The sequence below is a fragment of the Prinia subflava genome, chromosome 3 (genome assembly GCF_021018805.1).
Source record: "Prinia subflava isolate CZ2003 ecotype Zambia chromosome 3, Cam_Psub_1.2, whole genome shotgun sequence".
Classification (NCBI taxonomy): Eukaryota; Metazoa; Chordata; class Aves; order Passeriformes; family Cisticolidae; genus Prinia; species Prinia subflava.
The window spans coordinates 77,174,056-77,199,569 of record NC_086249.1 but is presented as its reverse complement, the minus strand read 5'-3'; the positions used below and the strand labels follow the sequence as shown (position 1 = coordinate 77,199,569).

The 25,514-nt window shown below is 45.3% G+C and overlaps 1 protein-coding gene across 1 annotated transcript in view; it reads left to right on the top strand.

Annotated features, from left to right (window-relative positions):
- The first annotated feature begins 1,087 nt into the window (after positions 1–1,087).
- LONRF2 (LON peptidase N-terminal domain and ring finger 2) overlaps positions 1,088–25,514 on the top strand; it is a 34,577-nt gene continuing 10,150 nt past the window's right edge. Inside the window, exons 1-8 of the mRNA XM_063392585.1 lie at positions 1,088–1,995; positions 16,180–16,298; positions 19,535–19,657; positions 20,570–20,731; positions 21,194–21,419; positions 23,402–23,498; positions 23,861–23,975; positions 25,204–25,325. Of these exons, the coding sequence (XP_063248655.1) occupies positions 1,236–1,995; positions 16,180–16,298; positions 19,535–19,657; positions 20,570–20,731; positions 21,194–21,419; positions 23,402–23,498; positions 23,861–23,975; positions 25,204–25,325 (1,724 nt within the window). The 5' untranslated portion in view covers positions 1,088–1,235. The remainder of the gene's footprint in view (positions 1,996–16,179; positions 16,299–19,534; positions 19,658–20,569; positions 20,732–21,193; positions 21,420–23,401; positions 23,499–23,860; positions 23,976–25,203; positions 25,326–25,514) is intronic.

Sequence of the window (25,514 nt, the reverse complement as noted above, 5' to 3'; positions counted from 1 at the left end):
ACATCAATCACATACATCTAAAGAAAGTTAATACATACTATCTAGAAAATTAATACACTTTCATAGTATAAAGACAATTTGGTACAATAGTTAATGAATGAGATTTTCCTGATGTGGGCTAAGGCCATCAGCTGGGGGCCGGAGGCCCGGCAGTAGAGAGGCAAAGCCAAAAATACCCTCTGCTGTCCAGCTGCAGCCCAAAAAACAGCTGGACGTGGGTATCTCCCCATTGGATTGACAGGCTTTCCGCTTCTCAGAGCGGTTTGTTTACAGCTGCGTCTAAAATAAACGTTGCCTAACTTTTTTTTCTGCCCCTGTTATTCCTGCGGAGCGAGTTGGATTCCTCTCTGACTCACGCATGATTAACTAACTTCCAGCTGCATTATCTTTAGTGTTGCTGCCGATGCACAAGCCAGCGCTCAGCACGACTCGTGGATCCCAAGCTGTGCTGGCGAGGCTGCCACTTACAGAAAAGGATTTTTTTTCAAACAGTTGTGGGGTGTGGGAAATGTTATTACTTTTATTTGTGTCTTTATTTATTTATTTATTTACTTAAGAGACAGCAAGTACTTGCTTTCTCGGGGGCCAGATAAATGAAAAGAAACAAGCGATAAACGCTCCCCGACCCACCCGCGGTGCTGCTGGCGGAGAGGCCACTGCCGGCGGCGGGACGGGAGGCGATGGGACAGGAGGGCCGGGCAGCCCCGGCGAGGAAGCGGTTAAGGCCGGACACCAGGAAACGGGAAGGAAGGGGCAGAGCTCGGCGGGAGCCGCACGGCGGAAGCGCCCCCGGCCCCGCTCCCGCTGGGAGCCGCCGCCGGACCGGGCGCACGTGCGGGCGCGGCGGCGCGGGGCACGTGCGGGGCGGGCACGTGCGGCACCGGCACCTGGCAGCGGCGGCCGGGCGGGCACGGAGGGAGGGACGGAGGGAGGGACGAGGAGCTCCCGCCGCGCCACCGCTACCCCCGGGGAGGGCGGGCGGTCTGCCGGCCTCGGGTGGTTTTACCCAACCGTTCGCCCCTTACATAAGCCGGGAGCCGGTCCGCCCCCCTCCCCGCCACCTTTCCCCTTTCCCCCTCCCGGGAGCCGCCCCCCTGCTGCAGAGATGTGACACGCCCCCTCTCCATCCCTCCCTCCCTTCCGTCGCCGTCCCCTCCCAGGAAGAAGCCGGAGTCGGCAGTGCCGCGGGCCCAGCATGGAGTAGGGCGGCCCGGGGCCGGCGGCGCCGCGCGGGCATGGAGCTGGGCCCGGGGCCCTGCGCGTTGCCGCCCGCCGTCGGGGCCGGCGCCAGGGCGGCGGCGGCGGGGGGACCCTGCGCCGAGATGCTGCAGGTGGCGGAGGAGGCCTTCCGCGGCGGCAACTTCGAGCTGGCGGCCGAGATCTACGGCTCGGAGCTGGCGGGGCTGCCGCAGCCCGAGCGGGGCCTGTGCCTCCGCCGCGCCGACGCCTTGGCCAGGGCCGGCCGCATGGCCGAGGCGCTGGACGCCTACGGCGCGGCGGCGCGGCTGGCGCGGCTCCGGCCTGAGGAGCTGCGGGAGCTGGCGGAGAGCGTCGCCCTCAGCATCCGCGACAAGGAGCTGCGCCTCCCGCCCTGGGGGAGCGGCGCGGCCGGGGGCGGCGGGGCGGAGGGCGAGGGTCTGGGCGATCCGGCGTGCTGCCGCCCGCCCGAGCTCTTCGCCTGCCCGCTGTGCCGGCGGCTGCTGTGCGAGCCGGTGACCCTGCACTGCGGGCACACCCACTGCCGCCGCTGCGCCGAGCCCGGCGACTGCGGCCGCTGCCACCGCCCGCGCCGCCCCGCCGAGCCCACCCCGGCCGCCGCCGCGCTGCCTCCGGCCGCCGGCCGCCCGCGGGTCAACGTGGTGCTGGGCAACCTGCTGCACAAGTGGTTCGGCGCCGAGAGCCGGGCGCGGCGGCTCCGCGCCGAGGGCGACGCGCTGCGGGAGCGCCAGGAGCTGCCGGCCGCCCTGGAGAAGTACAACCAGGCCCTAGAGATGGGTGAGTGGCGCCGGCGGGGAGGAGGAGGAGGGTGCGCGGCGGGGGCAGCGCTGCCCGCCGGCACCGGGCTGGCCCCCGCAGCCGGGCGGGCAGAGGGCTTGCGGTGATGGTGGGAGAGGGCACCTGGAGGAGGTTACGAGCGGGAATTCTGCCAGCGGGTCTCCTCACGCCCGCCCCCCGGTCCAGTGAATGGCTATTTTTGTTCCACTGGTATTTCTGTCCTTGCTTTGAAGGTGCCTGACGTTAAGCTGTTCGCTGCCGATGACTCATTATGCAGTATTTCCAGTAAACCCGCTTTCCTATTTAAGGGGAAGCCATCATTCGGTGTAGGATACGCAGTAGTGGTCGTGTTGAGCCCCGCCGCGGCTCCGTGGAGGAAATGAGTATGTGGCTCGGATTCATTCAGCTACGTGCAGCAGAGAAAAGCTTTGAAAACACCTAATGAGATAGCAGTAGGTGTAAAGGGTCAGACAATTCTCTTTATCTTGCACTGTGTAAAATACTTATGATTAATCTGCGTTTAGCCTTGGAGAGATGGTCTGCCCGTGTTTTGAGCGTACACGGGCGCTCTTTGTTGACATGCACGATTTCTGCGTGCAGGGTGTTCTCTGAAAAGCTTGGCTTTAAATAAAAATGCTTGCCTTCTTCCTCTGCCAAACCGATAGCAGCCTTAGTTTATCAAAACTAGCTTGTTTTCAGGCTCTGCGCCGAGTAGTAGGTGGATGCTGCTCGCTCGGTTGTAGCCTTGTAGTAGTGGATGTATGCGTGCTGCTTGTTTGCCCTTGCGAGCGGTGGGGGTGGTACAACACCGTGAATGTCTGGGAGGCGTGCGGCGGGGGAGAGCCGCGATCTCGGCAAATCCCCCGGGATCTGCCGCCCCTCCGGTCTCAGCGTGATGGATGTCCGGTTTAATCGAGGAGGAAGGGGGGAGAAAGCCTCCGTCGTTTTAACACTGACGAAATCCTGCGGGTAAACGTCTTTGAAAGACAAGCGTAGGGAAATCTGTGCCACTCCTCTGACAATGAGCTCCTTCCCTGCATTGACTGAAAATCGTGTTCCTTGATCCTAGTTGTTACATGCAGGGATAAACGGCTCTGATTTATTTCTTTTGCTGTGGGGAGAAACAATTTCACCGTTATGCCAGTCCTTGATTCACTTCCACATTTTGCCACGGTTTCATGATAGGCATCGGAGATACAGGAGTTTGGGATGGGATAGCATAGCATACTATCTCCTCACAGCTCATGCTGGCTGTGGAAATCATTACTTAATGCTATTTCTTCCACTTTTCCAGCTAGTTGTGACAAGTTTTCAGTCCTAGCTGAGTGTCCCCTATAAAACTATTATGTGGTTTAGCTGAAGTAATCCCTATTAAAGTAGGGCAGGATGGAGCCCAAGAAGGAAGGTGAAGCAGAGGGAGAGGAGAGGCTTAATGTAGGTCACTGGTGAATAACAGTGAGTTTTCAGTAGGGAAGCCTCCTAGTATTTTGGGTTCAGGGTCCTACTGCTAGGGAAAATAGCATCCCATCAATGAAATTAATGTTTGAAGAGTTTTTTAGAGAGCTGTTTCTCACTGTTGTTTCTGGTTCTTGCTGTGTCTGCGTGGGGGTAAAAGGAGAGGGAAGACTGTGGTGTGCTGCTGGTGTTCTCACACAGCACGTATCTTCTTCCTGTCCCTGGAGTACAATCTCCAGCCATGCCTGTTGTGCATCAGGGTCTCAAGATAACTCCTTTGCAGTGTCCTTATTTCTGTCTTTGGTGATTTCCCAAGCAGCCTGGGAATCTCTTCAGAAAGTCCTCACTCTGTCAGTGAAATTGATTTTTTTCTTTTTATTAAAATTGTGATTGTAAATAGTAACAGATATCTTGCTAGGTTTTGAAACCCAAAAGCCACAGGCTGCGTGTCATAACTTCCCTGTAGTGGGTCCAAATTCCTGCTGATGAAGGGCAGCCCATGCCCCCAGCCCATCATCTCTCTTGATGTTTTGTGCATGCCAGTGCTGTTTCTCACAAATTGAACTGCTGTGTATGAGCCTCATGTTTAATTCTTGCCACATGTTCATCAGGTACTGCTTTTCTGCATGTTGGAGTTGCCTTCTTGTTTTCCAGCCAAGTATCATGGTAAATAAGGAAAGAAAAACCCCACAGCTATTTTCTAACTGTTCAGTATTTAAATGTTAGCATATGGATGACTTAGATACACAGGACAGCCCTAAGAGTCACACCCTGTGCCTCAGAGCATTGTCCATAAGCTTCCTGAACTCAAGGAAGCTTGAGTCAAGCTTGTGGCTGTGACCATTTCCCTGAGGTGCCTGTTCCAGTGCCCAACCACCCTTTGGGTGAAAAATCTTTTCCTAAAATCTAACCTAAACCTCCCTGGATTCAGCTTCATGCTGTTTCCTGAGGTCCTATCCCTGGTCACCAGAGAAAAGGTGGTCCTGGCCCTCCACTTCCCCTTGTGAGGAACCTGTAAATTGTGATGAGGTATCCCCTCAGTTTCCTCTACTCCCGGCTGAACCAATATCTAATGTTTGAGAAGATAAGTGCTTTTTACAACTTCCAAATGCTTATGTATTGCTATTGAGTGTCATTAAAACTGGGTATCATTAAAATTTCTTTTTAGCTACTGACGATGCATGAACACGTTGATTATACAATTGTTCTATAAAGTTAGGTAAAATTCCAGGTTTCTTGGCAGCACACACACTTCAGCAGGATTTCTTTACTGGTGTTTTTGTGAAATACTTTCCTACTCCATTTGTTACCATTTGTTATAACTAGCTTTGTGTGATGCAATATCAAAGCAAGTTCCTATCACTTGCTCATTCTGATTGTGGCCTTCTCCTGATTCACACTTTAGTTCTCAAGGTGCTTCAATTCTTGAATTACATTTCTGGTGAAATCTGGAATGTCTAGTACATATTTCATGCCAGGGATGAGGTCTGTATGCCTTCAAGTTGTCAAATTTTTCCAGCTGAACTGTTTAGTCTTACAAACTCATACTCTTAGCCAGTATGTTCATCTTTTGTCCTTAACTATCACATCTTCAACAACACTGCTGCTCCCATGTTCACTCCCATAGTCTGCTATGGATTCAGGTGATGAATTGACAAATTCAATTGATCGATCAATCAGTCGATTGACAAAGAGACACGGACTCCATGGGTTGCACACATGAAGCTGTTTATTGATACCCATAGCTGAGTTTAAGTACCTTTTCATTATATAACAAGTAACTTTGCCAAGTAATATTGCTTAAGTCATGCCTAGTACTAACCAATATAGGTACTTTCTGTCTTACACAAATTCTGCTAGCTGAGCACATATCGTTCCAGGAACACCGTTATCTTCTGCATTCCTTTCTCAAACTTCTGCTTTCTGCTGCCAAGGCTTGTGGCCTGCTAATGCTAACATACCCACTTCTGTCATGAGCTGAGCAGTGCTCCCAGCTCAGCTCTCTAGCTGTATTCCCACATTCAGGTGTGGTTGAGTGGGGTTTTTTGTTCTTAAGAAGATCAGCTTTGCTATTTGATCCTTCCAGTCCTCTTGAGATGCGATCTCTGCTGTTTTATACAAAGTCACTGCCTTTTTTTTTTTTGCTGCTATAGACATTGTAATAGATCCTTCATTATTGTAAGGTATCTAATTACCACAGCTTCAAAGCAAGCATATGTCAGGCTGCTTGAAAGAAAGCATTTGTTTCCAGATGGATCGTTTTTTGTGCCAAGCTTTATGCTGTTCAGCCATCATAATATCAAGTATTGTCCAAATGTTGCCCTCGTGGCCGTTACCCCAGGTTTCTGAATTTCATTTGTGTGGGGATCAGAGGTGGGCTTCCTCTCTGACATCTCTTCTAACTAGTCTTTTGATTGTCTGGACTCCTAGGGTAATTAAAATTAAATATATGATATATGTATGCAGGATTGCTTTGTTTGTAGGGTTGTTTTGTTTATTTGGGTTTAGGGCCTTTTTGTGCCATATGGTTTTTTGCACCCTTTTTTCTTTCACGTGCTGCTGTGTCCCTGATAGAGATACTCTCTGGAGGGACTGTGCTTGGGAGGAATAAGTCATTTCCTTATATCCAGGCATACAGACTCTTAAGCTGTGTGCCTGAAGTTAACGTAAGCTAGATTTCAGTGACAAATTAATGTGTTTTGAAGATGTGCTTTTGGGAGTGTGTTCTGGTTTTGGTTTTTTTATTTCTCCAAAGCAGTTCTCACTTACAGAGGCAACAGGTAGCTGTTGTTTCATTGGGAAGAATGTGAATAGAGCTCTTCCCAAGTACAGCTCTAAAAGAAATCAAGTTCTTGTTGGGATGAGAGTACATTCATTAGACAACGTGCGTGTGAGAAGTGGGGTGGTCTTGGGTCACGCCTTAAGCCAGAATTTCTCTGTGCCCTTCTTCATACTGAGACAGCCTGTTAACATCCTGTGCCTTTCCTGTAAATAACCTGAAGATGTCTGCTCAGGGATACAAAGCCCAGGGGTGTAGTTCTGTGGCTCCTGTTGCTGCTGTTTTGCAGTGGTTCTGTTTCCTGGGCTGTGTCTCAGTTGCAGGTCTTGGGTGGTCTCTCAAGCCTGCCCACAGGGCTGTGGCTCTGCTGGGAAGGGCTGTGGCCCTGTTGCACCCACCTGACCCTGATGTCAAATGAGCTTTGGGCGTGGAGGGGTGACCCTGCCCTGCTCCTGTGGTGTGCTGGAGCAGCTGCTTGTTTGCCTGCTGCGTGCTGTGCAGTGGGGTCCCAGCCCCGAGGGGGACACACATCAGTCTGGACACTGCTGTTCCAGGACACCCTGTTTCTACATGAGACGTGAGTAGGTTTCTGTGTGTAGTTACTCACTGCTGCAAAGTTTATCAGGCCTGAGAAGATCATTGTTTCTGGAGCGCTGTAAGAGCTCAGCAAACTCAGTGGTTGTGTTTACTTCTAGTGTGATGGACTCTTTCTGAGCAGAAATATGTTTGTCCTGGGGCAGGGAGGGGGTTGTAATGCATGCAGCTGCTCACATTGCCCATGGTTTTAGTTCCATCACTGCCAAGGGTTCCAGAATGAGCATGTAGGAGATAAAGCTCAGCTGTATCATAAAGTTTTCAAAACACAGTGAAAGACTGAGGACTTCAGAAGGTTCCTTTGCACAGATGTCTGTGTGGGTCTTTGTTTCAAGTGGATAAAGGATGGTGTAGGAAAGGCCAAGGAGAGGAGGTGAGTTTGTACCAAGCCCAAAAATGTGTCAGTGCTGCAGGGCAAGCAAGGGAGGTGCTGCTGTGTGGGTGCTGGAGATGCTCTGTCTCCAGTCTCCCGGAGTGGAGGGCTGCTCGCTGGCCTCTCCTGGCCCACTGAGTAGTGGTTGTGGTGTTACTAGAAACAAAATGCAGAAGCTTTCCTGAGCTTTGGTGGAAAGAGGAGAATCTGCCTCTCTTGGCCAGACCTGGGAGAACCCTCCTCCCTCACCCCGGTGGATGAGCACCATAAATTGGTCTGATCCAAAAGAAAGCTTATTGTGGCCAGTCAACACTAATTACTTTTGTGGTCAAGCAATTAATGGAAATTTATCTGATGCCTTTCCAAATTCTCCCTTTGTAAGAATTGAATAAGGGGGTGGGGCAAGCCAGGAGGCAGTAGAAAAAAGACACAAAGGAAGCTACAAACTGTCAATGTGAGTTGATTCAAGAGTAACTGCTGTAGATTTTCCTGCTAGATAAATGCAGATTGTGGGGTTACACTCCTTCCTGGAGAGCATGGCATAGGTAAACTTCCAGCCAAGCATTCTTGGAGTCAGACTGAGTGCTTACAGCCATAAGATAGGTGTGGGCAAGCATTCTGCCATGCCCCAGAAATAATTTGCTGGGGCATTTTCCTCCTATGTGTGAGTCTAAGTTGTTTCAGATAAGGGAGGGAAAGGATGATCAGAATTTCTTGGTGGACTGGTGGAACAGCCTTCAGGTGCTTTCCTGCTGCAGCCCTGACCAGTGATGAATTTCTCTGTTAGTCCTGGGTCAGGGTCAGAAGAAGCAAAGAAGAGTCCTGATCTATAAAGGGAAGCTACTGAGCTCTCCTTAGAGAGAGCTGTGCTTAGATTTTTGTAGAGGTGGCTGATGCCATTGTATGCATTTTATTAATTCTGCCATTTCCCAAGGTTGTACCCTTGTTAATGATGTGCTTGCACCGAAGTCTTGTTCACAGAAAACTGCTAGAGAGCATCCACACGCACCTGTATGTGCATTATATATATTGGAACACTTTAATGGTCTCTTCTTTTGTGCACCATTTCTAGAAGGCTGCTATTAAAAGATAAGGTCATTTGTCTTTCCTGATGTGGTAAAAAAGATGTTGGTCAAATCTTCCTTTCTCACAGGGTCTTGGGTACACTTTCCTTTTTGCAGTAGTAAACAAGTAAGTCTTTGATGTTGCACCAGCCATTTAGCAAAAACAACAAAAAAGCAGTGGTAGACAGCTGTCATGACTCCTGCAACAGCAACTGGTTCAGTCATTTTAATAATTTATCAGAAGAATATTTAATTTTGTAGCTCCTAAAGTACGGTGACTTTAGGATAAGAGTGAGAGGTAGTGTTTCTGAAATTACCTGTACAAAAAATAGTAGATGCTTACTGCTCAAAGGAGTTGTGCTAAAAAAGGAACTTTCAGATCCCTCTGTAAAATCACGTCTTGGAATCCGCTTAAAGTGTGTCTCCAAAACCTCTTTGCTCTGTTCTACGTGGACAGAAAACCGTGTAAAAGTAGGAGTCAAGGTTACCTAGAGACTGTTGCAGTAATCCCAGAGTTATTTTTAAACTTGAAATATTTTGCAGAGTTCTGCCCCTCAGTGCCTCCCCACCTCCCCTCCCACTTCTACTGTGAAGTAGTGCTTGAAAAATAGTAGTAAATACTTCATGTATGTCACCACTGGAAGCATGTCAAGGCATTTGAATGAGAAGCTCCTGTTACTCTTGGTTTGTACAGAGCTTGTGGTTAAGTGCTCGAGTCCTGTCGTTGGATCTCTGGAAGTTTTTGCCTGCTTGCAGAGGCTCTGCTGAAGGCAGAGGCATTGCCAAGCTGCAAGACCAGAGCCAAGGTGTTCAGGAGGCTTATTCATCACTGGCAAAGGGAAGACAGTCTTGCCATGGGTTTTTGGGTTTTTGTGTGTTTTTTTTTTTAAGTAATTAACACTGCTCATGTAACTTACTGCATCTTAAATGGTACAGAACTGTATTTTCCCCTCCTCCTTAATGTATGAAATCCAGATGTAATTTTCTATAAATAATTGAACTACTTCAGCAATCCTCGAGAATGAACTATACCTACTTATCAAAGTCTAAAGAATTTTTGAAGTCTCTTCAAACAGCATACTCTTCTTTTTTTCTTTGTTAAAGTATAACAGAATGTCTTTTGCTTTTGAAAGAAGACATTTATAGAACTGACTTGTGCTTCCTTAAAATTACCAAGGAATTGCAGTACTCTTTTCTTTTTTGCAAGTGTGTTAAGGAATCTGCTCTATTTGAGGATAGAAGAAGCGAGGTAGTAACAGAAACACGAGGGTCCTTTTTGTAAAAGTCAGAAATTCTGTAACAAGTTTTTACTGGAAAAAGAGCTTATGGAGAGACCTGAAGGGTAACTTCTAGAAATGTAGCCTGTGTACTAATCATGTCTGAGAAGGCAACTGTGTTATCAGTGGTAAAGTAGTTTTATGACAGAATATCTGATTGTTAAATTGATCTTGTTAAATGAAGTGTGACTGTGGGAGACCTACTTGGCTGGTCCCTCCTTGCCTGTAAAGTACAGTGGTGTCTGTGGAGCCTCCTTGCAATCACGGGTTCTTTTGCCCCTAGTATAGGTCCCTGTTTCTTTGCGAAGATCAGAACTTTTCCTTGGGTGCTTTGAAGATCTGGCAGGGGGTTGACCCCTTGATGTTTTTTGTTTTGGTTTTGAATATTGTTATATCATGCTTTGGTCCATAGATATCTTGATTTGGGGCAGAGTCTGTACCTGCTGTTTGAGAGGATAATTCCATTGTGACTGAGGCTTTGGTAGGAAACCTTTCTCAGCCTCAAAGTAAATGCTAAGTGAATTAGTAAGCAATGAAAAATGAGTCAGATTTGTGTACTTACTGTTTTTATTATAGTAGTGCTAAGAGGGCGTAGATGGACTTGGGGTACATAGTGTGAAGCAGCCCAAATGTCCAAAGGGTAGAGTGGGAACTGAAAATACAGGGAGGGTGTGTTGTTTCATGCTATATTACCTGGAGAGAGTGCAGAGTGTTGAAAAATTAGGATTTGCATAGGAGGGAGCAATGATCTAATATATTACTCCTAGCTCTGTGCTGGGATGTTCTTGAATTTGGGACTTTTGCTGCTGCTGCAATTCATGACTTACAGGTTTGGGAAGAAGGTTATCATTGGCTTTGGAGTCGGGGACATGCAAACTAAACTGTAGGTTAGTGTAATTGGTAATATATTAATTTGTAATAATGTAGGGTAATATAATTGGCATGCTTCTGCCTCATTGGGCCTGAGCTACAGCACAAAAGTGAGCGTGCAAAGTTAGCTGCATCATCTCTAGCAGCTCTTGTGGGTAGCATGCAGCTTCCTTTACAGTGTTTCTCCTGAGTAATGACGGGAATAGTAATTAGCTGTGCTTAGCAGTGATGACAGTCCAGCTTTAAATAACATATGGGGCTTCCTAGCTGAGGACTTACTGAGCCTGAAATAAAACTGCTGAGAATCTAAAGCATTTTGTTCAGCACACTGCGAGAGCTATGTTCTTAAGCCTGGGCTTTTGAACAGCAAAATAGAGAGGCCCAAGAGAAATTAGTATCAATCTTAAAATTACATCTTCCTAAAAATGGGTGGCACTCCAGGTGGAGTATGGTGGTGTCTGTGCGCCTCATCCTCACCACAGCCTATTTCAAGAGTACCCAAGGCCATACACTACTGTCTGCCAGTATTGATTCCTTGGTCCCCCAGGGGAAATGGGTGTTTAATTTGCCTGCAGAGTCCTGTTCACAAGGGCCTGCCTTGTAAGTGCTGTGGAGGGATGCTGGGTTGCACAAGTAGACTTCTGGAGGAAGAGCCATCTTTTATTGCACTCTTTGTGCACTAAAAGCTCTTGCACATTTCCTCTGGGGTCTTTGATTACTTCACTCCAGGAAGATACCAGTGGTGCAAATGCAAGGAGGAAAAGCCCTGATATTTAGAAAATATGTATACTTGTTCAAGTCCACTTGTTAATCCAATTTAGGTGGACTGATGATTCAAAAAACATGGGTTTGCTGATTGCAAGTACATGGTCATGTTCGTTGTCCTCCTTAATCAGGTTTGGGAAAGCTGACCCTGGTTTTCATCTTTGCTGTGAAATGAAGTTTTATTTTAAAGTCCTGAATATCTTTACTACTTTTGCTAATTATTTTATCTAAACTGCACCTTTGTCTTCACCACCACCTCTTTCCCTACCAAAAAACCTTGTGCATCCATTTTTTGTGAGTGAATTTGTCATGCTTACATGTAGTTGGAGTTGAAAAGCTAATTTGCTATTCAGTTAATTACTGGAACTTGCTAATTTCTCACTGAAATGAAAATATATGTTTTATATTGTTTTTCAAGCTTATTAAGAGGCTTTCAATACTGAAATGTTCAGAACTAAATGCATAATGTAACAAAACAAGCCAAGTTTCTTTTCTCTCCAGGGGAGAAATTTCTTTAAAATGTGAGAGAAGTTTCTGCTGAAATACTCTGCAGGCTGACTCTTACAAACAAGACTGAAAGGTATTTGTGATGACACTATTTCAGTTCTGCTCATGCCCTCAGGAAATATACTTAGAATTGAAATAGGTGTGAATAAGATGCAATTTCCTAGGAAGAATTGTCAGATAAGGAGAGTTAGAGTGTTCTAGCAACTTTAAACCTGTTCTTTCTGTTCTGAGTTCCTGGAAGAAATGACAGTGTACTTTATTACAGTAAAACTTCTATCATGGTCTACTGTCAGTTGGGCAAATTTTCATAATTCCTCTAGCTGCCTTCCAGGAACAAGGAGATTTTGGGGAGTCCTGTTCTCCTACCAGCCTCCTGAACTCAACAGAACAGTTTTCTGAAAAACTTGAATGCTTGGCGATAAGAAAAGTAATTTTGGGTGATAGCTCTACGTAAGTAAAAGCACAGTGTAACAAAGATGCATATGAGCACAAACATGGTGTGAGAGCAAAATTAATGATTTTGAAGAAATCCAAGCAGCCAGCCACACTCAGGAGAGGCAATATTTGGTGGTCCGAAGGAGAGTCCAGGAGGCAAAGACCCAAACTTACCTCTGCTCTGGGCCCTGTATGGGCCAGGGTTTTGTCTGGTACAGTGGGATTATGGCTGGGGAGAAGGGAGTTGCTTGGGAAGACTTCCAGGACTTGTGTCTTGGAGGAAGTCCCTGTGTCCCAGCTGCCTGGAGCCGCAGATCCTGGGAGCCTCAGTACTGCATCCCTGATGCTGACAAGGACATAAATTTTGCTGTGCAGCTGTAGATTCCCAGGAGGAGTTGGACTCACAAAATGCCATCTGCTGGTATTGTGGAAACAGTAAAATTTTCTATGCTTTTCTTTCTTAATTTGGCTTGAAATAATAAGCCATTTCATAAAAGAAAATAATTTTTTTCTCTGCTCTTTATCTCCAGAAGAGAGAGAGGGTGCATTATTTTAAAACAAACTTTTGACTGTTGTGCAGCTTTTTCTTTGGGTTGTTTCTTTGGGTTTGGTTGGTTTGTTTGTTTGTTTCTAATTGCAAAAATAAACTTGACAGTTATTATAGTGTGGAATCAAAATGCTTAGATTTGGAAGGGACCTTAAAGATCACCTAGTCCCATTGGCTGGGACACTTTCTGCTAGACCACATATTGGGGTGCTCAAGGCATTGTCCAGCCTGGCTTGAACACTTGTATTCTGGCATTCAGCAGCGTTCACAGCCTCTGTAGATCCTCAAGCACTCTCCTTCCACCTTCTGTGACTAATTATTCTCACCACAGCATTTGCTGTGGCATGAAAAAACTCAATATCATGGTACTCACAAGAAATCCTGTTGTTACTTAGACTGCAGCTGGGTATATACTTTTTCATCCCACTTCCACGTGGACACTGACTTGGAGTCAGCCAACTGATACCTCAGTTCCACTGACAAAGAAGGAGGTGTCAGTCCATCTAGCTTTGCCCTGATGAGATGCAGACCCTCCTGGGACAGTCCTGCCGACACCAGGAGGCTGGGAATTGGGGATGCATGACTTGGGTGTAGAGCCAGCAAGATTTCAGGCTGCACTGCTTGCTCTGTCAGTGAGGTGAGCCTGAAGGGAGGTGGCTGGGCACCACTCTACCTATGGCATCTAGTCTAGGTACTTCATCTCCCTATAGAAGACCTGTTACACTATGTCCCCATAAATACTGTTGTTGTCTTCAGCAAAGCTGCTCGGTTTGTTGGGTTTATCCTTTCTCTCAGTTCACTAAACATTTCTTGCCAGTTACTCATTAAGATGGGCCACACCTTGTGCTTTCTGAGTCTCAGTGAACAAGAGGTACAAGCCCTGAATACACATAGCTTTTTCTGGCTTGCCTCCAGGTTGGTTTATTTTCCTTTCATATTGTGAGACCCTTTGGACTGTGCTTCAGGAGGATCTGCAGCCTTTGTCACACTGTTGTGCTCTGCAATGGCTTTATTTTGCTTAAAACTTTTGCAGTGAAGACAAGTTCCTGAAAAAGAGCTGATGAACCTGTTCTGTTTGGTGTGTGAACCATTCTGAAGAGTGCTGGAAAGCATCAGTGTGGCCAAATGTGCAGTAGTGAACAGAAGCAGCAAGCTGCCTTGACCCATAATCTCACACTATTTCCTTATGGTGCCAGAAATACTCCACCCTGCCCCCTGCTTTCCTGTGGAGGTGCCAAACTCTGCTTGCTGCTTCTGCCCCCCCACTCAGCATACACTGCACCTGGGTATCCTAGAGCAGATACAAAGATGGAACTACAAAGTATGAATTCCTTACTGTTCAAATGCAGCTAAATTAAGAAATTTTGTAATTGAGCGCCTGCTAAAAGAAGCAAAAAACTTACTTGAAGATCTTAGGTTAATTGCTTTTCAATTTCGTTTCACTTGCAGTTTTTTTAAAAACTAACAGGTAGAAATGTGGATCACTTCATGCAGCAGTCTGCATGTGTAATAGTTAAAAAAAACCCCGCAACAAACCATGATAGAACCACACAAACAGAAAACAGCACAGAACCCCACCGTGTGAGCTTTTGCAGAGCTCTTTAAGTGTAGTCTCTAGCTGTCACTGAGACCAGTGGAGAAGCATCAGCCCTGAAAAGTCATGCTGCAGTTAGGATATCTGGCATCAATCCATGCTCCAGCCAAAAAAGGAAGCGCTCCTTGCTGCTTCTTCCTTCTCATCCAGTGTCCTGACACTCAAGTTTGTGTGGCTGTACAGTCGAACGAGTTGAGGGGAAACTGATCCTCTTAAACCTTTCTATTTGGTGCTATTGAATTAACTTTCAGTCAATAGATTCTTTGCTGTGGTTCTCAGTGCAACCATGCAAGCCTGGTTTGCTGCACAAGCAGTAGCATCAGCCCAGGAGGGGAGGAGGTGGGAGGAGGATGTGATGTTGGGCCCTCCCTCCTGGCAGGTCCTTGAACTTGAAGTGGTGGTACCCACAGCAGTCATGCTTGCTCTGTGTCCATGCATATGTGTTTGTACCTGGGCTGTGTATGGGCATGTTTAGCATGCTGGTGCTGAAGTGAGATCCAAACAGTGAAGCCAAAGCAGGCTGAAGAGAGCAGAAGGATGGGGACAGGAGCCCTGTGTGTGAACATGTGTAAGGTGACAGCGTTGGTGGAAAAGTTGGGATGTGAAGTTTAAAATTCGCAGAAATGTGATACTGTCTCTCAGCACACCTTGGAGCCTTTGTAAAGTTTATTGCCAGTTTTGGCAGTTTTAACCAGCTCACGCTTGGGAAGGGATTACTGGGCTTAGCTGCCAGCAGCCAGCTTCCAGAGGCCTCTCCCAGTACATGAAGGTCAGCAGTGACCAAGAGTAAACCTCATAAATCTCATCACCCATGATGACATAACTGTTCTAGTGAGCAGAAGCAGAGCTTTATTTGGGACTTAGTGTGTATTTTGCAAGGATGCTGCTGCAGCCTGCTCCACTGTCCTTCTTGCCCAGCTGGGGACATTGTGGCAGGGAGGTGGAGAATTGACTGGACCATGAGGCATGAGGTGGTCGCTAATGGCTTGAGAGCTGGATGGCTGCCAGCGGCCTTGTCAAGGTAATGGGCTTGTTGGTAATTGGGGTTGACACAGTGAAGCATCTTATTAACCCTTCCATCACAGGCGGGAGCATGCTGTCAGCCAGTTTGTCCCTGACACCAAACTGGGAGAGGAAGAAGCAATTCATGTGCTGGAGGGCAGGGCTGCCATTCTGACCTATGCCTGGGGCATGGGTTGAGTATCCTTGTCTACTTCTGCAAAGGAAATACTCCTGGCACACAATAACCCTGTGCAGCAGGATGGGTTGGACTAGACAGCAGATCTCCAGAAAAGAGCTGGAGGTCCTGGTGGACAGGCGGAACATGGATCAGCCATGTGTTTCTGTGGTTCTAGGAAATTAAAATGTGTTGTAGAGACCTTAAGAAAGGACAGAATAATAATGCTTGGGAAATTCATAATCCATGTGAGCTGAATGATTCATGAATTTGTGGAGGCAAGGTGTGTGATCATGAGAGGTTTGCTTGGCCTGGGGAAGGCAAGCGGATATGAAGTGTAAAGGCTGCGTGTGTTTTTGTTACTTAATGGCTTCTGTGAACATTTTAGCTGAAGTCCCGCACTGGGGATTTCTTTCTCCACACGGAGGGTAGAAATACTTGCAGCTTTTTTATTTTTGCTTTACAAAGTGTCCTGTAAACAAGATGGGGAGAAGAGCAGTGGCACCTGTTTGTGGATATGTGAGCTATGTCCTGGTATATAAAACACAGAGGTTGCTTCAGGGTGAGAAGAATATATTTTAAGCAGGAAAGAATGAAGGAATTCCCTTTTTTACCATTACAGGAGAGTTTAAATGTAAAGAGCGTGAAGTAGTGATTTTTTTGGTTACAGTGGCTGGATATGAGATTATTTAACATGTCCCAGTACTTCTTTTAGTGAAGTTCCTTGCAACTGTTTTTGTTTTCCAGCTCCTTGCAAGTGTTCATTAATAGCACAGCGGGCAGAGCTCTGCACGTTGATGAAGAACTACCAGCAAGCTCTTCACGACGCGGACATCCTGTGCCGGAACAAACCCCACTGGCCCGCGGTACGGTGCTTGCCTCTTGTAAAGACCAAAATGAGAACTGCTTCTTCTCGGGGCTCCTCTCTGTGCTGGGGGCAGTGCTGCTGGGGGTGTTGTTGGAAGAACATCGCAGCATTAACAGGGCAAAAACGTCTTAAGTTCTTCAAAGAGCAAGTCTGGAAGGTCCTCAGAATCTCTCCAGCTGATGTGATTTTGGTGATGGGCAGCTGGTGGAGTGGTTTTGTTCATGCTGGTGCCTATTATCTGTACAGCTTGTGCTGCAGCTTGGCAGCAGAATCAATCCATAAGGCTTTGGCAGCCCAGGATGGCCCTGCAGGTCCCTCTAGGATGATGTGTCCTCTGGAAGTGGGCAGCTTTGAAGCCTGCTGGCCAGTGTGTTTTTCTGAGGAGCCACCCAGACTGTATTTCGGGATTATTTTCTGTCCCTCGTTAATCCTAATATTTCATATCTGACGTCTGCCTGTGTCATGGTGTTTCATAAAGAGGTTGGGATTTTTTTCATAATCAAAGGACATGCTACAAGAAGCAGTGGGCAGTTTGAAGCAAGTATCAGAAATCATGTTAGGAGAGAGAAATGGAAGAAGCACTTGGTTACCTAAGGCTGGACTGAGTGTCCAACAGTCTACCCCACCTAGGATTACACCTGCAGTCAGTCTGTCTTCTGTCACTAGCAAAACTGCAGCACAGGTTTGAACAGATAAAGCCTCTGGGTTCTTTCTGGGGAGAGCATAGCATGGGGAATTGGGGAAGGATTTTAGCCAGGCATTGTCTTCCTGTGGAGACTAAGGAGGTGTTACATAAATGCCTCAGCTTCCTGCCTGAGCAAGCAGAGCTGTGCTTCTAGTGCTCCATTCCCAGTCAGGGATGATGCAGGGCAGGCAAGAGAGGTGCTGTCTGAAACACTGAGTCTCTGGCAAGTTAGGTAATTGTCTCGGAAGGCTATCTGTCCTCTCACCCATTAAAACCTTTCATGTTGGAAGGCAGTTCATACAGATGTAGTTCACTACATCAGGTTTGCTTCTCTGTCTCAGGTAATTTCTCACTAAGTCAGGAATCACATCTTGGGTGATGCTGGCTGGGTTTCTGTCAGAGGGAGAAAAATTAATTACACACGTTCAGATGTTTTCTTGAAGTGTCTTCTGTTTGTCTGAATCCATGGAAATGTGATGCGTGTCAGTTGTAGGCGGATAAAGGTTTCATTAATCACATCTCTGAAGAATGTTAATTGAAAATGAAATTTGTCATCATGGCGTAACCAGCAGCGTCTCAGACGTACTTCACTTGTGCTTTCATGTTTGTGAAGACACCGACATAAGCTGTGCTGACGCAGAATCCATGTTCTCCAGGAGTTCTGGGCCTCTGCTTTGTTCTGTGTGTTCCAGCTTCTCATCCAGTGGCAGAGATTAGCTCAAACGTTTGCTGTGCAGTTTAAAAAAAACAACCCAAGATAAAATGAACTTAATTCTGAGACTAGCTCCTAGAATGCAAGTGTTCACCTACCAGTATCTTTTGGCTTTTTGATAGCAGATGTAGTGGCTTGCTGAGTTACTGGTGACACTCCTTGGTGTGCTGTAGTCATTGGAGCTATAGATAAGTTGATTTCTTTTCAGTGCTATGAAAACCAGGTCCTTGGACTCTGTAAGGCAGGGAGAAGTTTCCAGTTGTGTTTTTATATGGAGGATAGACAGAGGTGCCCTACTGCCTGCTGCTGGTGGTCCTGCTTGGATCTCCCCTTCAGTCTGGTGCTTGTCAGGGGTGTATGAAAACAAGAAAGGGAAGGTGGCAGCAGTAGTCTCTGAAGTCCAGGGGGCTCTAGTCTCTGGGCCTAGCTCCTGGAGTTGGATCTTTAGGTACTTTGTCTGTGGACAGCCCTGCTTAGTCTCCCTTGCAGGTCAGATAAGGACATTACTCTTACAGCCCTGAAGGATGAGCTCAAGCGTGCTTGTAGGCTCCTCAGTGCAGTGCAGTAATGCTGGCAGTGATGGCAGGCATGTGAAAGGTTGTATGCAGGCTGTGCAAGCATCCAGGTAAGAAGGTCAGGGTCAGGCCTCATAGTGTCTCTTTTCTTATTGCATTGAGGAGAAAAATGTGTCTCACCTGAGGAGAACCGATGTGTACTGAGACTTCTTGTGCAGATGATATGATAATTGTGTTAATTAACCCGGCCTGTGCAGTACTTGCTACTTGCTTTTGGCATGAGCCTCCTTCTAGTTCCAGTGGAATGGTAAAGGTCTTAACAGGTCTCAGATTGGACAGCAGTATTGAAAGAATGAGGGAGTTACCTGCTCAGGAAGATTGTGTGATACTGCATCTTTCAGTGTTGTGGTAAAGGAAGAAAAGATCTGCTGGATGTGCTTGTCTAGTTTACCTAGGCAGTCTCTTAGATGTACTTTCAGTACAGCCTAGAGATGTTCATGTGGGTCAGGGGGGGACTTGTAAAGCACACTTCTGTCTAATAAACAAGAGGGAAATGCCTAAATGCACACTTAGTTTCTTTTCATTGTAAAGGAAGTAATTTCCATGGTCAGATTAGAACATATATGCTGTTTGATATCTGTAGGTAAATTTAGAGGTGAAGCATTCCTCTCTTGCTACTAGTATCAAGTGAAGTAAGATTTATTCCCAAGCTGGCTGCCATAACTGCTGGCCATGGATGTGTTACTTCAGAACACATTCCACGTGGGAGAGGTAGAGTGGGTTAAAATGCTTCAGGTTAAGCATTGGTAGGTTGTCCTAAATTCATGAGCCATTTTTGGGCCAAATAAACAGGTGAAAAATTATCTCTGTCCTAGTAAGACACCCAGGAGAAGTGACTATCATGAACTCTCTCAGCTGCCACTTCTAGGCTCCCCTGTGCCACTGCCTTTTCTGTGCAGGTGCATTACTTTTTAAGTTTGTCCTGGTATGTGAAACTGTTCTCTGGTGTATCCAAGCACAGTGGGATGTGTCACAGACTTTGTCCTGGAGGGGGAAAAAAACCCCTCGTTATTCTCAGCTCTTCTCTCAGGAAATGAGCAGTGCCTTTGGCAAGGGATGATGCAGCAGAGGGTTACTGGGGAATCTTTCTTCTCCAGAAGGGACTGAATTTCTTTCTGTCACACATGTCAAAGAGGTTGTTACCCAAAAAGCATCCTGTTCTTCACCTGCAGAATGAGTTGAACTTTCAGGTTTGTTTTCAAGTGTCTTGCTGCCACTTCAGAAATGATCTCTAGATTTCTACATTTCCTTTGTGTGAACAGGGCCATTATGTGAAAGCAAAAGCTCTTTCTGGATTGGAAAGGACTGAGGAAGCATTGAAGGAGTTTCTTTATTGTGTTGCCTTAAATCCTGAATGGAGCTCAATGAAGAAAGAAGCCCAAAAGGTATAAAATGTATTTACTGGCTACTTGGCTATTGTGCTGCTTTTAATCCCACAGCCAAGTAAAATTCATGGTATTTCAGGTGATAGTAAATACCCAAAGGATAGTTTGATTCAGTAGATTCTCCAGTAAACCTTCTTAGCATTATGGTATGGGAGGCACCTCTTGGCTTTGGTTGTTCCCTCAGCCAGAGGGATTAAATACTTGTGAATTCCACTGCATAGGCTTGAGACTGCTAATTTTAGTACCCATCAAAAATGACTTCTATGTGGGAAGTGGCTGAAGATTGAGAAGAGGAAGCTGTGTGCTGCCCTGTGCTGGAAAAGTCCTGCAGTCTTTGTAGCATTTTGTTCCATATGGGAAGTTAAAAATATTAAGTGCTAACAGCCTATCATCAGGTCCTCTGTGACCATCCATACAGGCAGCTTTTCATAAAAATGAGGCAAAGATTTGGCAAGATGCTTGGTGGGGACTGGTGAGAGGGGTAACAGGCTCTACACAGCTTTAAGCTAGGGGTTAAATCTGCTTGAGGATGGCGGAGATGGATAAAAGAGCACAAGGAATGTTTAAACACATCTGTTAACTGGTTTTGATGGGAGAGCATGGTCTGAAGACTTCTGGAGGCAGCCTCTGCGTGTTAAAAATGGAGATGGGTAGAATCAGAAGGATGCAACAAACTGCTGCCCTGGATGCATTTGGGGAGCAGAAGCCTTTGGTGAGGGAGGTGGGCACCAGAAGAGCACCTTGGAATGTGACTGTGGTTGTGGTGGGCACTGCCATTCAGGTTTCCCATGGGCATTGGGAAATGCAGAATGTCTTGGATGTTGCAAGCTTGTGCATCTGTGTTCACACAAACATAAATATCTATATTGTAATTATTACTTTTTCTTTTTTTTTTTCTCTCTAATTGACTAGATAATGTGTGAGATGTTTTTCCCAGCCTTTGAAAATGTGCATGATAGTCTAACAGCACCTTTCTCTAGTCGAACATCCCATACAAGATTGAAACCTGCATTTCTGAGTAGCATAAACACACAGTCAGCTGTGGAAGATAACTCTGTTGCTGGGTCCTCAAAGGTAAAGCAAAAAGTGTTGAACATAAAAAAATCAAAAATAGCACATGGATCTTTCTCATCTGTGTGACATTGTCTTTGTCTGCACCTGTGTAGGCCCTTACTTTCATGGTAAGCCTATTCTCTCCATTGCTGTTGGATCTCTTATTGGGATGTACTTCCTCAGATTAATAAGAGAGTGAACCTTTTTCTTCAGAAAACAATGTGATGCCTTCATGTGGGGGTCACTTGTGTTTGTGCCTTTTTGTACTGAAGTTTTTAGTATGACAGGAACATAATTTCTAGAGATAGGAGCTGTAGGGAGAGACATGGCCCTACTTCATGCAATTGGGAAGTGACCTTTGATACAGACCTTTCTCCGTTGCTGGGCTTCTTTTGGCAACATTGATCTATTGCTGATAAAACTAACAGATAAAAGCAAACCAAAATTGTCTCATGTTGTATGTAACTGTTCTTATTTTTTTAGGATACTGTGTTCAGGTTAACAAAAACCCCGTCCCAAGAATCTGATGTATTCAGAAGCACTGATTCTTCTGTTACCCATCATGTTCTGGATCTCTACTTTGATGACAACAAGAAGTCTTTGGGAGCTATTCTCTCCAGTTTACCTGGGGTTGGCTTAAAAAGAAAGCTGTCCAGTGATATGAGGGATTTGCAGAGTTTGGATGTCCCCAATAAAATTCTTAAAAAAGGTTTGTGTTGTAGCTTAGAAAAGCAATTTCTTTTGCACATACTGAAAAACTGTAAACGTTTCTACTCCTCCTGCTTCATAGGTGTCAATAAAACATTCTCTACAGGAATTAGGATAATATTTTATTCTTTGGTATGTCTATTTCTGCTCTAACAACCTATTTACCTTATTACCAGAGCAGTTTAAGTTCATTGAATGAAAACTGTATTTTTCTTTCTCAAATGGGCCATTTCCAGTGTAATGTGTGTGTAATCCACTCAGTTTAGTCTTCATGTTGGTAGTGCCATTTCCATTTTCTAGGTATCAGCTATAGCTGAACTTCACTGTCTTTCTATATGACTGAAAAATGAAGTAAGCCTGGAAACTAATCTCTAACTGAGATTAGAAATGGTCATATGCAACTTTACATGAAATTTTCCAAGCAAACAAAGAAGCCTTTTAAAGGATAATAAGTCCCCATGTCCCAGTTTTCTGTTACTTGATATAGCTGCACTTACAATTTCTGTGCTTCTCAAGCTTCTAACAAAGACCTCCAGAGTGGCTTCAGTATTCGGGCCTAAATATGCTGAAAGTGATACTTCAATGACTAGGGTAATAATTGGTTAACACAGACTTTGAAAATGGTGCTGTGCTGGTGTGATTTTTTTTTTCCCTTAAAAAAAATAAAAACAACCCACACCTTGAAAAGTTTGACTTCTGCCTGAAAATGTTCCAAGTCAAGTACAGCTGCCTGTCTGCGACCTCTGCAAGAGATCAATATATGGCCAGTTTCTGATCATGTTGCTGTGGAGGAAAAAAAACCCATGTATTTGCCTGTGAACTGCAGGCTTAGTAAACACATTATGAAATCTGACCCATCTGTATCTTCACAGGGAAGGCCAGAGATTGTATTTTACCCATAAGCACTAATTTCTTGTCTGTGCTAGGTCCCAGTGCCATATTACTATTTGCAGAATTAACACAGCCAGGTTCTTGCTATTACTAAATGCTAACATTTAGTGAGATGTAGGTTAAAGATAGCACTGTTTTCCTTTGTAGGCCACACACCACCTATCCTGTCTGTGCTTGAGATAAACCAGATGTCGAGCATAAGTTACTCTTTAACAAAGCATCCTAGCATTTTAACTTAACACGAAAAGCAGAGCTTTTTAATGGTCAAGATTTTGGTTAATAAAAAAACGTGGAGGCAGCAGTCACGGCTCTGTTGCAACTCATCACAAAGATGCAAATTATAAAAGAAGTTGCAGAATTTGTGTAAATTTCAACAGAAGCTGGAGCTGATAGCTTTTGAGCCTAAATAATGCTGCTGTGAAGTCTGAAGTGCCTAGCCTTAAAGTGAGTTTAACCCAGAGATATAAACCATCCCCAAAAATCAGTCTGGGTAGAATTTTAAGTGAAGTGTTTTGCCTCTCTGTTTGCAGATTGTTGAGCTAATAAAAGCGGTGTTAGCTAATGCCGCTCCAGTAGTCCTTTTAACTTTTAAACTGTCTGAAATTTGGGATTTCTACAACAGCCTAGTCTAGAAAAATGTAAGCCTTTTTATATTTGTAAGAAAAATTACCCCTGCTGAGAAATCTATAATTAACAGTGATGAAATATTTTGACTGTGTATAAACAAATTAAATTCTGGACTTAATGTACTTGAAAACATCTGGCCTGGCTGATGTGGGGGTGGTGGTGGGAAAGCAATAGCAGAATATTTTAAAAACTAGGCTAAAAAAACCCACAACACAATCATTTTTGGAGAAGCAAATAATGAGTATTCAGCTCTAAAGTGTACTCTCTGGCCACAGGCATCACCCTCTGCTCTCCAAAAGATCTCCTGCCAAAAAATCTATAACTTAGATGGAAGTATGTTTATTAGAAACAAAACTTGAGAAAAGACATGAATCAGGTTCTTTATGAAAAGTCAACAGTGTAAAGAACATTAGAAAATGCAATAATGCTTACATCTTTACTATAATAATCTTCTTGACTACTTAGATGGAGATGTTTTACCTGAAAACACCACTGACACTTCAAGTGAAATACCAACAACTCTGGTGGATGCGTCAGACTTTGAGTGTTCCCTCTGCATGAGGTATGACTGCGTTGACCTGGCATTAACATAACAAAGCCTCTCTAGCTTCTGAAAAAAGCTGTCATGGTGTAAGAAGAGAAACCTGCCAGAGAATGTCCACATCATTACTCTGTTCCTTTTTGCTGAACCTTAGATCTGGTGACTCTTTACAGATATGGTTTTCTTCATTATGTATGCAGCTCTCCATTGTTTACCACTTGTAAAAATGAAAACCTTTTTTGTACTCGTGGATAATGCAGTCACCCGTGCTTTATCCAAAAGCAGAAAAGAAAGAAAGAGCTAGAACTAGTAACTCCTCTCCACACATTGGGGACTGCTTTTGTTGACAACTTAGTGTTTCTGTTCCATGTTTTCATGTTAAGGTTGTTCTACGAACCTGTTACCACACCCTGTGGACACACCTTTTGCCTCAAATGCCTTGAGCGTTGCCTTGACCATAATCCACTTTGCCCACTCTGCAAGGAGAAGCTGTCAGAAGTAAGTGTATGCCCTTGCCCCAATTAACAAAACTGCACAAACTTGTGTTCTTCTGAAAACACCTATGTGGAGATTTTCCGTGCTCTGCTTGTGAGCTGCATCCAAAGCAGTGTGGCCAGCAGGGTGAGGGAGGTGATTCTGCTCCTCTAGTCCTGTCTGGTGAGACTCCTCCTGGAGTGTTGCATTCAACTCTGGGTCCCCAGCACAGAGGAGCAGGTCCAGAAAAGGGCCATGAACATGGTCTGGGGCTAGAGCACCTCTCCTATGAAGAAAGGCTGACAGTTGTGGTTGTTCAGCCTGGTGAGGAGAAGCTCTGGGAAGACCTGATCTCAGCCTTATAGTACTTCAAGGAGGTTTATAAAAAAGATAGGGACAGGCACTTTAGTAGAAGGGTAATTCTTTTAAAGTAGAGAGTTGATTTGGAGAGATTAGATGTAAGCAAGAAATTTTTTACCGTGGGGGTGATGAAACACTGGAAGAGGTTGCCCATGGAGTTGGCAGATCCTCCATGTTTGGGAACATTAAAAGTCATGTTGGATGGGGGGCTCTGAGCAGTCTGATCCATTTGAAGATGTCTCTGCTCACTGAAGGGGTTGGACTAGACATTTAAAGGTCCCTTCCAACTCAAACTTCTATGATTTGTGAAACTGAAACAAGACAGTACTGACAGCATCAAGCTATGCATAGGTACCTCATTTACTCAAGGATATATTTGGCATTCGATGCCATACAAGTGGTTTTGCTGGTTCTTAAAGAAATGGAGGCTTCCAGTATCACGTCAGGCTCATGCCTGGGGACTCCGAGCCATAGCCATATTCATACCAGATTTCCAGTTTGTGTGGAAACTGCTGTATGAGGAATGGTTGCTCCTTGGTCAATATTTGTCAGCAGCAGATATGAGGTATCCCATACCTAGTACTTCTTGCCAGTAAGCTGACAGCTGTAGATGAAAAAGATACATGTATGTTTGCAGAAGTGAGGATGGACTGCTTTTTCTTCCTGGTAGTACAACTTCTGCCAAAAACGGGCATGGGATTAGAGTTGAAAGCACAGTGGGGTGAAGCACATAGGCTGAAATGGACGTTTTGGTTCCTGGAGGCTGAAAAGGGTAAGGAATCTGTACAGTTCTATTTAATGTGCACTTTGGCCTCAGGGAAGAGTGGGCTGGGAGGAAAAGATGTTACTTGTCTTCTTGTTACCAGACTTAAGAGTTGACTCTTCCTTGTAGTTTCTGGCGAGCAGAACTTACAAGAAGACCGTCCTTACAGAAGAGCTGATAGTCCGTTACTTGCCAGAGGAATTATCTGAAAGGAAGAAAGTTTATGAGGAAGAAATGAAGGAATTGTCAAAGTAGGCTCTCTTTATACTACTGACAGCTGTTACAGAAGTGTGTTTTTCAATCTAAGTTACTGAAGAAGATATGAAAATGCCCAAAGGAATTAATTTGTAAATGAACCTGCCAGATGTTTTGTATTTTTGACATGTATGTTGCAGATAAACTAGTAACAATGTGCTTGGATAGTAGAGAGGCACAACAAT